This window comes from Megalobrama amblycephala, linkage group LG11 (genome assembly GCF_018812025.1).
Source record: "Megalobrama amblycephala isolate DHTTF-2021 linkage group LG11, ASM1881202v1, whole genome shotgun sequence".
In the NCBI taxonomy this organism is placed as follows: Eukaryota; Metazoa; Chordata; class Actinopteri; order Cypriniformes; family Xenocyprididae; genus Megalobrama; species Megalobrama amblycephala.
In genome coordinates this window covers 34,361,040-34,374,225 of record NC_063054.1, presented here as the reverse complement: position 1 = coordinate 34,374,225, position 13,186 = coordinate 34,361,040, and the positions used below count along the sequence as shown (strand labels likewise).

General features: G+C 38.3%; 1 protein-coding gene across 4 annotated transcripts in view; it reads left to right on the top strand.

The window, feature by feature from the left end:
* Positions 1–13,186, top strand: part of LOC125278449 (kelch-like protein 29) — a 318,939-nt gene that overhangs the window by 168,524 nt on the left and 137,229 nt on the right. For all 4 annotated transcript variants that reach the window (XM_048207641.1, XM_048207642.1, XM_048207643.1 and 1 more), the window contains one exon: positions 1,267–1,791. In XM_048207641.1, the coding sequence (XP_048063598.1) occupies positions 1,267–1,791 (525 nt within the window). The remainder of the gene's footprint in view (positions 1–1,266; positions 1,792–13,186) is intronic.

Here is a 13,186-nt window from a genome sequence, read left to right as displayed (position 1 = left end):
GTTTAATAATGAAAATAACGACAGCTCTTGTCTCCGTGAATACAGTAAGAAACGATGGTAACTTTAACCACATTTAACAGTACATTAGCAACATGCTAACGAAACATTTAGAAAGACAATTTACAAATATCACTAAAAATATCATGATATCATGGATCATGTCAGTTATTATTGCTCCATCTGCCATTTTTCGCTGCTGTTCTTGCTTGCTTACCTAGTCTGTTGATTCAGCTATGCACATCCAGACATTCTGCCCTTGTCTAATGCCTTTCATAATGATAATGTTGGTAAGTTTTACCATGATAAAGCAAGTAAGTTTTTGCTTCTTGCGTACACTTATTTGTCATAACCTTGCTGAATTACTGCATTGATGAATAACTCTGATGTGACCCTCAAAAGATGAATAATGCATAAAGAAATAAATATTTTCCATTGAATGCCCTGTCACAGTAGAAAATGGAGTTGTTATGAGGAAATCCCACACCCTGAACCAAACGCTAGTTCTGCTTTCACTGAATTTTAAGCATCATTACATATAGAAATCATTCTGATATGTAGATTTTCTTATTATTGTCAATGTTGAAAATAGTTGTGCTGCTTAATATTTTTGTGGAAACCAGGATTATATGATAAATATAAAGTTATATGATAAATATACGCATTTATTGAAAGTAACACTAAAATTGGACAGGAAATATAATAATATTAAATATCAATATCTTCTTTATTCGGTTCTATGCAACAGAATCAGATTGAACAGATTTATTTTTTCACCAATTATTCAAATAATGTATAATCCTATAAAGCTATTGTTATCAGAGCATGTGCCTTATAATGCATCCCTACTATTGAATCATGTTAATGACAGCCAAATATCTCTCACAATACCGAGCCTGTTTTATTTTCCTTATTGAATATCCTGTTTCACTTGAAAATTGGTCCCATTACAGAGGTAATATGAACAGCAATTCACATAGACATTAAATTAATCTCCTCAAAATAACATCCAAAAGTTCCTTCTTTTCTGGTCTTTGGATATTTGTCATTTAGTGGACACTTTCTTATCCAAAGTGCTGGGAAATTAGCTATGGCAACAGAAGCAGACTTGGGTGATGTAGAAAGATGATAGCTCACTCATCACCTTGTGGTTCCATATAATAATAGTAAACGAGTTTCACGTGGGTTTCCAACAAATAAAGTGTACGGCTGAATGTCAAATGTGACGTTGGTTGTCCTTGACTTGGTTTTTCTGTTCTTGTTCGGCAGGGCCCCCATGGGTGCCTCCGGTGGTGGCGGCCAGTCAGCCCAGCCTGCTGGCTCATTCGTACGGGATGCCACAGCCGCCCATCTACAGCCAAGGAGTGTCCGTCCAGTCTCCCATCATCGGCGTGACCCCAGCCATCCAGACGCCCATCCCCCCGCACCATCCGCTTATGACCGCACACTTCCAACTTCCTCCCCTCTCTTCCCAACAGCCAGGCAGCCTGGTCCTCAACCTACAGAACCAGTCGCCTTACGTCACCAGCCAACCGCCAATCACCCCGTCGCCCCTGACGTCGGCCGGCCAGGTAGTCCACCCCGCCCCTCAGAGCGTGGTGGGAAACGGTCACATGACGCACCCGCTCATACAGCCTCCCACTTTGCCTTCCGCCGCATTGCCGCTAACGAACGGGCAAGCGACGACTCAGCCGACGCCGGCCTCTGGAAATCAGGAAAGTCCGAACGGGCTTCAGATGCTCCGTACGGTTGGAATGGGGAAGTACGAGTTCACGGACCCGAGTCATCCGAAAGGTAAGCGATTCCCTTCTCTTGTGTGTTTGCAACTAATGAACATGCCTGAGAATGTCTTGAAATATCTTTTCCAGGGAATTGCATTTGATTTTGACCACAAACATGTCAGCGAGACATTGTTAAAACCTCCCGAGTAACAGCCCGCGGTATGAAAGCATCTCCAAGGTCGCGGATTCAGTGCTGAAACAACTGTCACATAATCAGGCCCTCTACCTTGCAAACTTTTATGCCGGTTTCTGAGAGTCTCCTGCTGTGAATTCTTGACGGTTTTCAAGGCTGTAAATCGTTGTTTGTACAAGATAACCTTGGACGAGACTCTGTCAGTCCAGAAACAGATGTTGCATATTCCCTGAGCAATTTTCACATTTAATGAAGCTTTTAATCTAGGTTTAGATTGGCTTTCTAAGCTCATTTGATTTTTTTTATGAGCTCTATAAAATGAGTGCAATTTACTTTCCACATCGATGCAACTTGCAATTGTCTCTTAAGATGCAAAAGAGCCAATTACGTTAGACTTTGCATGCATTTTTGAAATGTAACTGCTCAAAGCACAGTTAAAGCAGTGGCATTGAAGCAGGTTTAGCTCTCCTGTTGTGAGAACTATAGCAGACTAATGTACCATGTGGAAGGCACCGCTTACATAATAGTGCAATCCAGTTGCTTTATTTCTCTGTAAATTAAGGCTTGTTTATATCAGTCTAAGCAAATGTTTTCTTTTTATATTTTTTAACATGACTTGGTGGTTCTATGCTGGTTTAAGTTGTTCTAGCTGCTCTCTGAGCCTGACCAACCCAACAAAACTGGACCAACCAAACTGTTTGGTATCAAGCTAAGACCAGCAAGCCAGGTTTAGGCTATTTTTATCAGCAGGGTTTTCACTGTACTCTACCGATACAATCGTATATTGATATATTTGATTGGAATTTTTGCATTATTGCATTGCATTGATACTTTAGGTCCTAAACTGTGATTTTTCAAATGTATTTGATGAATAGAAAGTTTAAAAAACAGCATTTATTTTAAATAGAAATAAATTATAGCATTATAAATATCTTTACTGTCACGTTTGATCAATTTAAAGGTGCCATCGATTTGAAAATTGAATTTACCGTGGCATAGTTGAATAACAGGAGTTCAGTACATGGAAATGACATACAGTGAGTCTCAAACTCCATTGTTTCCTCCTCCTTATATAAATCTCATTTGTTTAAAAGACCTCAGAAGAACAGGCGAATCTCAACATAACACCGACTGTTACGTAACAGTCGGGATCATTAATATGTACGCCCCCAATATTTGCATATGCCAGCCCATGATCGAGGCATTACACAAGGGCAGCCAGTATTAACGTCTGGATCTGTGCACAGCTGAATCATCAGACTAGGTAAGCAAGCAAGAACAATAGCGAAAAATGGCAGATGGAGCAATAATAACTGACATGATCCATGATAACATGATGTTTTTAGTGATATTTGTGAATTGTCTTTCTAAATGTTTCGTTAGCATGCTGCTAATGTACTGTTAAATGTGGTTAAAGTTATCATCGTTTATTACTGTATTCACGGAGACAAGAGCCGTCGCTATTTTCATTTTTAAACACTTGCAGTCTGTATAATTCATGAACACAACTTCATTCTTTATAAATCTCTCCAACAGTGTAGCATTAGCCGTTAGCCACGGAGCACAGCCTCAAACTCATTCAGAATCAAATGTAAACATCCAAATAAATACCATATTTACGCGATTAGACATGTTGCGTGAAGAATACTTTGTAAAGATCCATTTTGAGGGTTATATTAGCTGTGTGAACTTTGTTTATGCAGTGATAGAGTCGAGAGCTCGGGAGGGGGCGGAGAGCGCGCGATTTAAAGGGGCCGCAGCCTGAATCTGCGCATTTCTAATTATGCCTCAAAATAGGCAGTTAAAAAAATTTATTTAAAAAAAATCTATGGGGTATTTTGAGCTGCAACTTCACAGACACATTCAGGGAACACCTTAGACTTATATTACATCTTGTAAAACGTTCGATGGCACCTTTTAATGAAAAAAGTTTTTTTTTTTTTTAATCTTACCGACCCCAAACCTTTGAACGGTAGTGCATGACTTTGGTGGTTGTCTGTTTCCCAGCTCAATAAATTCCATTCACTTTCTTAATTAACTAAAAGCGCCCTGGTTCTCTTGACTTTGATGGTCAGCTGATTTATTCACTCACGCGTTTCACCTTCTTGACCAAATTAGCACATCGGATGACTTTAGTTCTAAGATCTGGTTGACAGAGAACTTGGGTTCCCTGGCGGTTTCAGCTCTGTTTCCTGCTGCTACATCCTTTTAAAGAAGCGCGGATCCTTCATGGGTCAGCACACACCAGCAGCAGCGTGAAGAGTCTTCTCTCTTAATACAGCTGCATTGTGCTTAAGTGCAGTGGGCAAGGTTAGCAGCAGCGTGAGGGTAGAGCGCACCCTATCTGGCCTCGCTCTGTGCTACCATAGATTTGGAGGGTCTTTCTTTGTGCTCCTGGCTGTTTTTAAATGGGTAGATGGAACATGTTCCCATCAAATAGTTCTGAGTGTGGATTGCTCTAAGAACACTTTGCACAGTCTGTTCAGCACAATGTTTCATTATGGGTTCATTTGACCGATTTGGGTTCATTTGGCTGTTGTCCATTTGGAAAACTGTCTCACCCTCAAGTCCATTCACTGACCATTATCATGCATATTGCACATGAAATGGCAATAGCTCACAGAAATTAAACAGTTTCAGTTTGATTGGCTGGCTTTATATGTCTTTCAGGAGTCAAAGGCTGCACCAGTACACCTGAAAAATGTAGCAAATTGTGTCTGGTTAGTGGTATTAAATCTATGAAGTTATGTCTGTAAAATAATACAGTGTCCTCACACAAATATTGGCACCCTTAGTAAATATGAGCAAAGGCGGCTGTGAAAATAAATCTGCATTGTTTATCTTTTTGATCTTTCATTCAAAAAATTCACAAAATTCTAACCTTTCATTTAAGTAAAACAATTGAAAATGGGTGGAAAAGCTCATTATGAAATAAATGTTTTTCTCTAGTTCATGTTGGCCACAATTATTGCCACCCAATTATTGCAATGTCCTTTTCCCAAGATAACAGCTCTGAGTCTTCTTCTATAATGCCTGATGAGTTTGGAGAACACCTGAGAAGAGATCAGAGATCATTCCTTCATGCAGAATCTCTCCAGATCCTTCAGATTCCAGCTCCATGTTGGTGCTTCTCCTCTTCAGTTCACTCCACTCATTTTCTTTAGGTTTCAGGTCAGAGGACTGAGATGGCCATGTCAGAAGCTTCATTTCGTGCTCGGTGACACATTTTTGTGTTGGTTTTGATGTTTGTTTTGGATCATTGTCCTGATGGACGATCCAACCACTGCCCATTATTGGATTTCTAGCAGAAGTGGTCAGGTTTTGATTTTGTATCTGTTAGTATTTGATAGAATCCATGATGCCATGTATCTGAACAAGATGTCCAGGACCTCCAGCAGAAAAAATAGGCTCAAAGCATTAAAGATCCAGCAGCATATTTAACCGTGGGCATGGGGTACTTTTTATCCATGTGTGCACCAAACCCATCTGGTGGGTTTGCTGCCAAAAAGCTCTTTTTTTAGTTTCATCTGACCTTAGAAGCCAGTCCAATTTGAAGTTCCAGTCTTGTCTGACAACTGAATATGCTGGAGTTTGTTTTTGGATGTGCAAAGAAGGATTTTTCTTGAAACCCTCCTGAACAACTGGTGGAGGTGCTGTTTGATAATTTTTTTTTAGGCTTTCTGAGACTCAAGACTCAACTAATTTCTGCAATTCTCCAGCTGTGATCCTTGAAGAGTCTTTGGTCACTCAAACTTTCCTCCTCACCGCACATTAGGATGATTTAGACACACATCCTCTTCCAGGCAGATTTCTAACATCTTTAGTTGATTGAAACTTCTTAATTATATCCCTGATGGTGGAAATGGGGATTTTCAGTGCGTTAGCTTTTTTCTTATGCCCATTTTCTATTTTGTGAAGCTCAACGATCTTTTGCTGCACATCAGAACTATATTATTTGTTTTTTTCTCATTGTGATAAATGATTAAGGGGATTTGGCCTTTGTGTTTACACATATGTGTACTCCTGTGGAACAGGAAGTCATGCTCCTAGTCACCCTGGTGTGCTAAAAAATTTAAATGTGAATGGGAATATACTTCAGAGATATTTTACTATGAAGAATTTCTAGGGATGCCAATAATTGTGGCAAACATGTATTGGAGAAAAACATTTATTTCATAATGAGCTTTTCCCCCCATTTTCAATTCTTTTCCTTGAATGAAAAGTTAGAATTTTATGAATTTTTTGAATGAAAGATCAAAAAGATAAACAATGCAGATTTTTTTTCACAGCCACCTTTGCTCATATTTACTAAAGGTGCCAATATTTGTGGAGGGCACTGTATGTACTTGGATTTAGACAGATGGAAATTCTGATTACATCATTACAGTATTTTGATTATAATGTTCTGTTTAGCCAGTCACAGACTGTCACTGTTGTGCAGCTTTTTGAAAGATTTTCATGACAGAAAATTAATCAAATTGGCTTTAGCTAAGTAATCAAAAAAAAAAAAAAAAGAATTGTTTCTAGCCTTTAAACTTCAAAAGTTATTAGCTTGATCATGAGTGCAAATTTGGACAGTTGGTGGTGTTAGAGGTATTGAGGTAGAGACTCCAAAATTTCTGTGGTTAACGTTTAGAGTGTCCTCTATCTGAGTGCCAAATTTCACATCTTTTTATCATGTGGTTCTATGGGCTACCATAGACTTCATGAGCGCAAGAAGAAGAAGAACCATAACAGATACAAAAGGAGCCTTCGCACCATCGGCAGTCGTTATCGTTTTTTTGGTGCACAAAAAGTATTCTCTTCTCTTCATAACATTAAGGTTGAATCACTGCAGTCACATGAACTGTTTTAAATATGTCTTTAGTAGCTTTCTGGGCATTGAAAGTGTAAATTATCTTGCTGGCAATACAGGCCTCACTGAGCCATCGGATTTTATGAAAAATATCTTAATTTGTGTTCCGAAGACTTACGGGTGTGGAACGACATGAGGGTGAGTAATTAATGACAGAATTTTCTTTTTTGGGTGAACTAACCCTTTAAAGACGGCAAGCGATGAATGGTCTGGTAGCAACGTATAGTCTGACGTGTTTCTTGTCCATGACACAACAAGATTTTAGAAGTCAAAAATCCCACAATCTGACACAGCGACAAAAATATGGTGTAGTCTGAACCCGGCATTAGATTAGTGATTTCTATTTAGTAGAATATAAGCTTATGTATCAAAAGGTGCTCAGTGATATTAAAGGAAAGGCAGTGCGGTTTACAAATCCATTGACAAATGAGTGTTGCTACATTTTACCATTAGTTCACATCCATTTAATCTATGGCACAAAAATAAAATCCATATTAAAGTCTGGCAGAGAAGGACTCATTAGTGTAACAGTATGTGCTTCTATCTTCCATGTGCCCTTTTTCATAAGATCAGATTTCTAGTTCATATCGAATCTCTCGTTTCATCTAAAAGGTGATCACACATCTCTGACCATGAATTTATCTGTTTCTAGTCTGTCTTCCTTTTTTGATTGAAAGATTAGAATTTCAGTCCTTGTAGCCTGATCACTGGAATCGTTAACGTATTCTTTTTTTAAAACAAAAACTTCAAACTTCTAAAAGTTTAAGAAATGCAAGGCTGCCTTGGGGTTGTTTCACAGCCATTGAGCTGATTTATATTGTTAGCATAAAAATACGGCTTTGAGATTGAAATAGGGGAGTGTAGTCTTTGCCAGTGACATGTGGTGTTTAAGGCCGACAGCTGTTTTGGGAAAGACGCCAGTGGCGCTGCTCTGTCACACTCAGAAGGGAAGATGCATGCTTCAAAATATATTGTTTCTCAGTGAGCAGCTGCCTAAAAATGCTACATTTTGCAACAGAACAAGACAGATTGAAGACTGAGCCCATATTTTTAGACTTGCGAGACATTGGCCCCAATTGCCACCAAAACAGACATGAATATTTATTTGATCAAGGAGAGTTGGTTCCTTGGTGCCAGCATGTTGGCTGCAGTTTTCTCAAACACTTGAGATGGCAACCTCTGTAAAAATTCAGTGTGCTGCAGAGATTTTTTAGGAGGATTTTTGTCGGTGACAGAATTCAGGAGTAAAAGGATTATGTTGTTTCTCAGGCAAATACAAAACTGCACAAACACAAACGGATTTGACTCACTCACTGGGTTTGAAATGGCAATTTATCATCAGATTGTATTGTGAAGTGCGAGTGAATGTATTCAGTGTGTGTGTGTGTGTGTGTGTGTGTGTGTGTGTGTGCAGGATGTGCATTTTTATAATTGACTAGTCAGTGGGTTGTCTGAATGACTAGTCAGCCTTAAGGAAGCCCTCTATAATTAATCTAGTTTTGAGTCGTTTACCCAATGAGACACATTTCTTTGGAGGCGTTATATCATATAAAACCCACTCTTGTGTAAAAAAAAAAAAAAAAAACAGTTGAATGGAGCCTAACAGAATGGAAAAGAACACCACTGATTATGTCTTGAAATTCTTAAAATCTATCTGTCTGTCTGTCTGTTCATCTGTTTTTCTGTCTATCCGTCTGTCTATCCATCCATCCATCCATCCATCCATATAAATGCTTATATTAATATTTAATATATGTAAGGAATACTTGATGATGGGCCGTTGAATCAGGTGTGCATTATTTTCTAATAATTTATTGGACCGGAGTCAATTATTCCACTTATACTACAGTTACCACAACTCAAGACATTGTTCAGATGTTGTATTTCAAAACATTTGTCAGGTTTTTGTCCTTAAAGGATTAGTTCACTTTAAAATGAAAATTACCCCAAGATTTACTCACTTCCTTCTTTCTGATTAACACAATCGGAGTTATATTAATAAATAAATAAAAACGCATCGCCTTCTGAAGCGATACATTTGTGTAAGAAAAATATTCCTATTTTAACAAGTTATATCATTAAGAAATACAGATGCGACGGCAGTTACGCTTTTTTAGTAAGTTGAATACAGAAGGCGTAGGACGTAGTGTAAGCTTTTTGAAATGCGAGAGACGATACACTTTCTTCCTAAGTTGAATACTGAAGGCGGTCTGGTGGAAGCTAGATATTTTACTTTATAACTTGTTAAATACAAGTTACACAAGTGCATCGCTTCGCTTCAGAAGGCCTTTATTAAAGGTGCCCTAGAACGTGCTTTCACAAGATGTAATATAAGTCTTAGGTGTCCCCTGAATGTGTCTGTGAAGTTTCAGCTCAAAATACCCCATAGATTTTTTTTAATTAATTTTTTTAACTGCCTATTTTGAGGCATCATTAACTATGCACCGATTCAGGCTGCGCAGCCCCTTTAAATCTCTTGCTCCCTGCCCCCCGAGCTCTCAACTGTAAAACAGTGCATAAACAAAGTTTACACAGCTAATATAACCCTCAAATGGATCTTTACAAGATGTTCGTCATGCATGCTGCATGCATGCGACGGATCATGTGAGTATAGTATTTATTTGGATGTTTTGATTCTGAATGAGTTTGATAGTGCTCCGTGGCCAAAGCTAACATTACACACTGTTGGAAAGATTTATAAAGAATGAAGTTGTTTATGCATTATACAGACTGCAAGTGTTTAAAAATGAAAATAGTGACGGCTCTTGTCTCCGTGAATACAGTAAGAAACGATGGTAACTTTAACCACATTTAACAGTACATTAGCAACATGCTAACGAAACATTTATAAAGACAATTTACAAATATCACTAAAAATATCATAATATCATGGATCATGTCAGTTATTATCGCTCCATCTGCCATTTTTCGCTATTGTTCTTGCTTGCTTACCTAGTCTGTTGATTCAGCTGTGCACAGATCCAGACGTTAATACTGGCTGCCCTTGTGTAATGCCTTGAACATGAGCTGGCATATGCAAATATTGGGGTCATACATATTAATGATCCCGACTGTTACGTAACAGTCGGTGTTATGTTGAGATTCGCCTGTTCTTCGAGGTCTTCGAGAAAGAAGAAAGTCTTATACACCTAGGATGGCTTGTGGGTGAGTAAATCATGGGGTAATTTTCATTTTAAAGTGAACCAATCCTTTAAAACGCTCTTGTTTGTAGGACTAATTTCTTATGCATCTCATCCCAAGCCTCCATTGCTAATACCAAAATGTCATTTTAGAGCTACAGTAGTTACGGAAGCTTGAGCCATTGTTAGCAGACTAATGCAGTTATGAGAGAGAGATTAAGCATGTGTGAATTACCTGAGTCTGTGCGTCTCTCAACAGTGTTCGTCAGTGTAGCGTCTCTCTACTAATAAAGAAACTATAAGTTTATCTGCTTCAAGAACAGTAGCGTTTTTACCTCGCTAGTCAGAAATGTCATGTAACTTTTAACTATTTTACTGATAAAATCATCAGAGCAGCACTGACAATACTGTGTTTCTGTGTGAGTGTGTTCGTTCTGTATTAGTGGGAGAGAGAGCAGGAGAAGGAGTTATGTGCTTTCCGTACATAGCAAAATGCAATTTTGTGGAAATAATTTGTCTTTTTTATCCTATTGTTTACTATATTCATTGGCTTGGCCAGTGTCATTGTGGGTTTTGGTTCTTTTGTGGTTAGAGGCTGTAAGGACCTTTGAAATAACTGAAATCATTTGGCGAAGTGATATGGACATGTAATTCGGTCAAGACCTGCCTGGAACTACTTTAGCCGTGCATTTCCCTGAAAATAATTGCACACCTTAGAACATTCCTCAACCAATCAGATTCAAGCCTTCAACAGCCTGTTAGTATAAATATAAAAATAAACATGTGTGTCTGTGTGTGTTTAATATTATGTATGTTGACCCCATTATCCGAGTTGGTTGTTATTTGTTATTTGTGTGTGTTTTTTGGAGCACTTTGTGATTTCAGTCGGAAAGCGCATCCACCATTCGCAATGCCATTTTAAACATTCAAGTGACACTAGTACTAGTGAGACTGATCAGTTTGCTTGGAAATGACAGTTGTGTTATCCAGCGCAGTTCAGACTCCCTGTGAGTCCGTCGCGGGGAATGAGTCAAGACAAGCTACTGGGCCGTTGACATGCAGGCAAACACAGAATCTTTTGTAGGATTCCTTGTCTCATTAAGACAGATCGGCCTCAGGCCATGCGTTGGACACCCTGCTACGAGAGCCACACGTGGAGAAATGGAAGCTGCAGTTATAAATGAACGTGCATCTATGTTAATGATCAGGGACCGGAGGAATGATGGCATAACTCTGCAGGAAATAAGCGTGTGATGGACGACGTAACCTTATATATCGAAAAACAGCATGTGGAACAATCGATCCAGAGAAGCGTAATGTTCTCTTTTTGTTGTGCTCACAAAATCCACCTCATCCGATGCTCATAAAAGCTCCCTGCCAGCAGCCGGAATATGTTTTTTTCTTAATATATTGTGTCTAGATGATAATATAGATATGTAAAACGAGCCCTGTGTGCGCATAAACACCTTCAGGGGGGTTTGGTGCCCTACAGTACAACAAATCCCATGATGCATCATTGTAAATACAGAGCCTGTGGTTTTAAAGCAAAGCCGCAGCCGCGGCGCTCACAGGGGCTCGGGATTGTTGTACAAAACAGCTCGAGAGTGTTTTTGCAGCGTTCCCCTGCCGTTCCAGACAAATGACCTATAATGGCACGGGTAGTTTCGGCTGTTCAATTAGGAAACTAATCAGTTTAGACAGATGATTAACACTGCGATACAAGGGCCACCCCAGGAGCGTCCCGCTTTGACGCATGCAGGCTCTGGTGCTGCTTCTGTCTCTCCCATATACACTTGTGCATTTGTGTGCATTTATTAAAATATTGCTGCCATTGTGTCTCCTAATTATGAGCTTATCTGGAAGCCATGCTGCAAGTTTCAGACATTTTAATAAGCTTGTTTATTTGTGTCCTTAATAGCTGTTTTTGCCTTAACTGATAATCTGAAATAATAAGGTCAGTTCAAGCATTAGGTTTATCCAAAGCAAATATGAAATAATATCCTTATAGAGGTACATACTGATGTTATTGATACATGTAATTATATACAGTGTCTTCAAAATGTATTTGGATACACATATAAATGTTGAATGTCACTGCATTGGACAACAATACATCAAATACAGCACAGCACAAGTACTTTAAGTATTTAGATTCAGTTTTCAATGGCTTATTAAAGACAAAATTATTCTCTACATTTTATTATTATTTATTACTATTTTTTATTTTATTTTATTTTTCATATTGACAAGAAAATGAGAAGCCAACTCACTGCTTTTGAGTTTTATATAATAATAAAAAATATACAAATAATTAGGGATGCACCGATGTATCGGTCACCGATATTTATCGGCCGATTTTTGCTGAATTTACAACCATCGGCATATGGGCTTTAGCAGGAAAAAGGCTGATTTAACAAACCGATGGTTTATTAATTAACCACATGAAGGCACTGAGTTGTATAATGACTGTTGCGTAATCCTAGAAAATATAAAAACTTTGCAGGATCCACTGCCTGCACTCCTTGTCATTACTTTACAGTCTATGGTCATTACCCGTATAGCTCCGTAGACTAGAACACCCGTCAAAATAAGAGTCCCGCCTTAGTAAAGGAGATACATACATATTTAAACTTACAAAAACAAATTAGAAGATTAATCATAATGAAGTCTGTTACAATAAAGGATTAATATGTATTTATACAGTGAAGAATATGCAGTGCTATTTTACTTTTGTTTACTTTATTTCTGTACCTGAAAACTGTTAAACCTACCTAAAAAGCACTGTTTATTTCATATATATCTTTGTTCAGTTGTATTTATGTAGGCCTGCTGAATGTTAAATGGATCCAATCGATGTTCATTAGAAATGATTTGACGATGCAGCAATAAACCTGCTATTATAATTTAATGCAGGTGTTTTTGAACTTTGCTGATTTAAAACATGATCAAAATACTATCTATTTTGATGACAAAATTTCAAAACACAGGAAGTGACAAATATCGGTATCGTACCGGGAAATAATTGTTTGTTAAAATCGGTTTCGTATCGATGCTTTTTATGTCACGTTTGCTTTTGTTAACACTATCGGGTAGGTTTAGGGGTAGTGTTGGTGGTACGTTATTTTAAAACGTAATGGAGCATTACACTTTTTGCGGCACTCGCCGGACAAATTTCAAATCAGAACTGCGGTGATTCGTATAAAAACCAACGTCATAACAACGTACCATATTCACGTTTATCTGTTCCGGCAAAAAAATAAATAAATAAAAATGAACATGC